Here is a 4,074-nt window from a genome sequence, read left to right as displayed (position 1 = left end):
TGATGAGCGAGGCTGTATTGAGAACTAAAATAATAACGAAAGATGCCATGGATGAGAAGTAGCTCAATGACTGAGAGACTAAGAGGCAGTTTCCCTGGGCAATGGCAGAGCCAATGTACTGAGAGTAAGGAACAGAAGGCGAGTATGCAGGTTATACTGGAGACTGGTTGTGACGATCTATGGGTAGATGTGCTGGAGACTCAGGAAACAGGTAGCAATAATCTGCAGAGCGTTACCACAGGATAGTGGAGTAGTCACAGAGGCTGTGATGATCTGCGGATAGATGTGCTAGAGACTTCAGAAAACAGGTAGCAATAATCTGCACAGCGTTACCACAGGATAGTGGAGTAGTCACAGAGGCTGTGATGATCTGCAGATAGATGTGCTGGAGACTTCAGAAAACAGGCAGCAATAATCTGCACAGCGTTACCACAGGATAGTGGAGTAGTCACAGAGGCTGTGATGATCTGCGGATAGATGTGCTGGAGACTTTAGAGAACAGGTAGCAAACATGAGCCAGGGAACAGGACATTTGAACAGGAGAGCAGACCTGAATATGTGGCAACTTGGTAGAGAAGCAGGTATTTTAAATAGACAGAGCTGACAGGCAATTAGCCAATTAAAAGAAGCAGGAAGTATTGAGCAAACCAGGTGTGTGCAAGCCTAGTTTAAACCAGCAAGTGAATGCAGGAAGAGAGAAACAGGCGAGAGCAGCGACCATAATGCAGGTTTAGCTGGTGCAATGTGTTCCAGGTTAGAGCAGACGCAATTCTTGCTGGGGTTGATGAACTTGACGTGCTGAATAATTCCAATTGGACAGATATTTCAAGGCACCTAGAAAAGGCCATGGCAGGTGTTAAGAGGAAGTATCACTTTATTCCCATTGGCAAGGAGCTCAAGGAACACCTGCTGGTATAAAAGCACTTCAATCAATAATTCAATGGCACACAGCTCTGGCCTAGTGCAGGGATACCTAACCACGTTACATCTATTTGCTGACGCAGCTGGGGCTATAGGGTTTGGGGTGTGTTTGCATGGGGAATGGTGCACACAGCCATGGCCACCTAGGTGGGTCGACAAGGGACTGACCAGGAACTTAGCAGTGCTTGAGTTCTTCCCAATTGTGGTGGCAGTGGAGATTTGCTGTTCCAGTTGGTAGGAATGACAGAGTAGAAACCCCTTAAACATATTGTTAGCTTTTCTGGGTAAACTAAGGAACTAGCGGATGTTCAAGGATCGGGTCAAATCCATGCTGGCAGGCATCTCCTTTATCTCAAGACTAAATGGTAAAGCGGACGAGACAAAAGTCTTTGTAGTCTGCATCATAATGAGAGAGTGGGCCAGAGTCAGACTCCCGCAAGCCAGTGACAGTAGAAAGATTGTGGGAGTTAGTGCAAATATTAAGGCTTACAGCGGTGACATTCCGAGGCAGTGAGCAGTTGGCAGAATCCAACAGGTCTGTGGGTATGATAACCTTTTTTTTTTTTTCTTATTTTAAACATTTATTTGTTGATCAACTCTAGAAACAGTGACTGGTAAGTAAAAGCAAAACAGTTGTTCAAGAGTTTTATACATCGGTCTGTTAGTGATAAATAATACAGCATCTCTGTACAAGAATAATGCAGCTCATTTCTTCTGCCATTCTGCCTGTTCTTTCCTTTCACGGACAGCCTCTTTCAGGTACGGCTCCAGATAGTGGATGTCCTGTTCATATTTCGTCCACTGTTCTTTGGGGAGGATACTCTTTTTCATATCGAGATCCAAAGTTCTTTTGATGCGAAAAATTCTGTCGTCATACACCTTGGGTGGAAGCCGCCTTATTGCCTCTTGTACTTCCTCGTTTTCATACAGTGTGTCATCTCGCATTTAACCTAGTTTGTTGAATCCAGCAAGATTGTAATACCACTTGCATAAACTCTCCATGAAACGACCAGAAGCAGCAACCGGTGCCCTCGCCGCCATCTTGACAGGACCTGTGAGCGCAGACGTGTGTGGGTATTATAACCTTTTAGTGTCAGCCAACACTGAGCTTTGCAAGATAAACAATTTCAAAACAGATCAGCTTGGTAGGTAGAGGCGGGTGCAGCTGCGCAGGCCCTCAGGTCTATCTGATAGCGGAAAATTATTCATGGGCTCTAGACGAGAAGGTAAGATGGTTTTCCTGATGTATAGCAATGTGTCCGTGTTAACCAGGCTTCAGTTTTTAAAAGGTGTGGGCTTGCGCTGGGTTGGGATGAAATGAAATTCGGGATGCATTCCTTTGGAACAGGTGCAATAACACTAGCTGCCAGGGAGAGTAGTTCTGTCAAGGACATCAAGCAGTTCGGAAGATGGAGATCTGTCATATGTCCGGCCAGCAGTGAGCTAGGCTAGTTTTATTCACACTCCCCATTTTCTTTTCCTATTCCCCGTGCTTGTCTCTCCACAGTTAGCTGTGGGAGAAAGCAGGCATGGATCATTTGCCAATCCTACATCTATTGCACAGCTATGCGGGCAGCCAGCAGACTATACATCCACCTCTTTGGTTTGATGCAGGAGGCAGTAGATGCGTAATGGCTGGGTAAGAGAGGTATGGGGTGGGGGAACATTGAAAGGGCATTGTCAAAGGCAGAATGAATGGTAAGTCAGTCCAATGTTATAGTGTTACTCTTTGGGAGGAACTACTTGGTCAGCCACATCCACATAGGCTAGGATGGTTGAGGGAGTGTTGGAGCACAGTGATCCTAATATGATCAAATATCATACCAAGGTTGTCCTAGCGAGACACGAGAAGAGGAGCAGGCATTGACAAAGCAATGAAGAAAGGTCAACTTAGCCATTAACAACTTTATCACCCCTGCAGGGACAGCAGCATTATGCACAAGGACATTGGCGTTAAATGTGCAGGACTATACAAGAGCAACGGGGTGCATCTGTTGAACATTGCTTTAGATCTCTTTACCACTGCAGTGCGGGAGGCTCTTTGTATGGCAGAAAAAAAAAAGTGACGTGCAAGGCATACCAATTGGGGGGAGTCAGCAGGGGGCATGCAGAAACACCATAGGAGGATGGATGCAAACCTGGCTCCAGTGGCATGCCAGGTGGGAATTAAAGGGCTGTATAGGTCAACAGCTGGTCTCACGAGAGTGTGGTTGCAGTCGGTGCATGGTAGACAGAACATCGGCCTTGCATATCATTTTCTTTCCTGTTATGGTTTAATTGGCAAATTTGTGACCAATTTTTGCTCAATACCCTTCTCCGAGTGATTTTTGGTTAGTGTTTGTCCGCTGGCCGCCTGCTGATTGGCCTATGCCCCTTATGGGTCTCTGCACAGTGTACCTGCATACTTTATAATTGGAACAAATTTAAGGGAACCGTCAAGCCACATTGGGGGCCTCCCACGAGTTGGGACAAATGTGCAAACTGATGGGAATGTCCTGCCAAAATCATATAGTTAGAAGGTATTTATCTATGCCCTGGGGAGGGCTGGCAAATTTCAGCTCAGCAGCCTATTATAAAGGGAAAAAAATACAGGTGGCCCATTGACCCAGCCCAAGTTAGCCCACTCTGGGACCAGCCTGGGGGCAGACGCTCCCCTGCCCCCCAGCCTGCGCCTGTCTATGCCTACCACTGTCATCTTTCTGCAATGTACCGGTTAACAAATCTTGGCAAGTGAGTTTTGCCAGTAAACAAATAATTTAAGTGCGTACTAGAATAATATGGATACTTCCAAAGACAAATATTGGAACTGTCTTTTGACGTTAAGGACACTTAGAAACTGTACTTTCCCTTGAATAGTCTACAAACAACTCTTCTGGGAGTCCCTAATAAATAAGCCCTATTATTGACAAACGGAGATAAGAAATGTTTCCTACGTGCTCTGTGATACACAACAAACCTCTCAGCCACCAGGGGAAACGGGGTGTGCAATTTGCAAATAAATGGTAAAGACACACCCACACGCGTTATTTACCTCACTGCGTAATAACCGGTCGTTTGTGTTGCATGATGGAAGCTGTAGTTCTTATCTCGCCGCAAGGTGTCTAGAACAGCTCTCGCGAAATGAATAAAACTACAAATCCCGACGTCCTCTAG

At 45.8% G+C, this 4,074-nt stretch overlaps 1 protein-coding gene across 1 annotated transcript; it reads right to left on the bottom strand.

Moving 5' to 3' along the window:
• Positions 1 to 1,483: 1,483 nt before the first annotated feature.
• Positions 1,484 to 1,986, bottom strand: LOC142140165 (cytochrome b-c1 complex subunit 7-like). Its single transcript, XM_075198015.1, has one exon. The coding sequence runs from the start codon at positions 1,864 to 1,866 to the stop codon at positions 1,627 to 1,629; it is 240 nt and encodes a 79-aa protein (XP_075054116.1). The 5' UTR covers positions 1,867 to 1,986; the 3' UTR covers positions 1,484 to 1,626.
• Positions 1,987 to 4,074: the final 2,088 nt, after the last annotated feature.

The sequence above is a fragment of the Mixophyes fleayi genome, chromosome 2, assembly GCF_038048845.1.
Source record: "Mixophyes fleayi isolate aMixFle1 chromosome 2, aMixFle1.hap1, whole genome shotgun sequence".
Taxonomy (NCBI): domain Eukaryota; kingdom Metazoa; phylum Chordata; class Amphibia; order Anura; family Limnodynastidae; genus Mixophyes; species Mixophyes fleayi.
This window is presented reverse-complemented; position numbering and strand designations above follow the sequence as displayed.

Bases quoted from the DNA above. Each gene is read 5' to 3' on its own strand.
- LOC142140165 (XM_075198015.1), bottom strand. From the start codon at position 1,866: ATGCGAGATGACACACTGTATGAAAACGAGGAAGTACAAGAGGCAATA.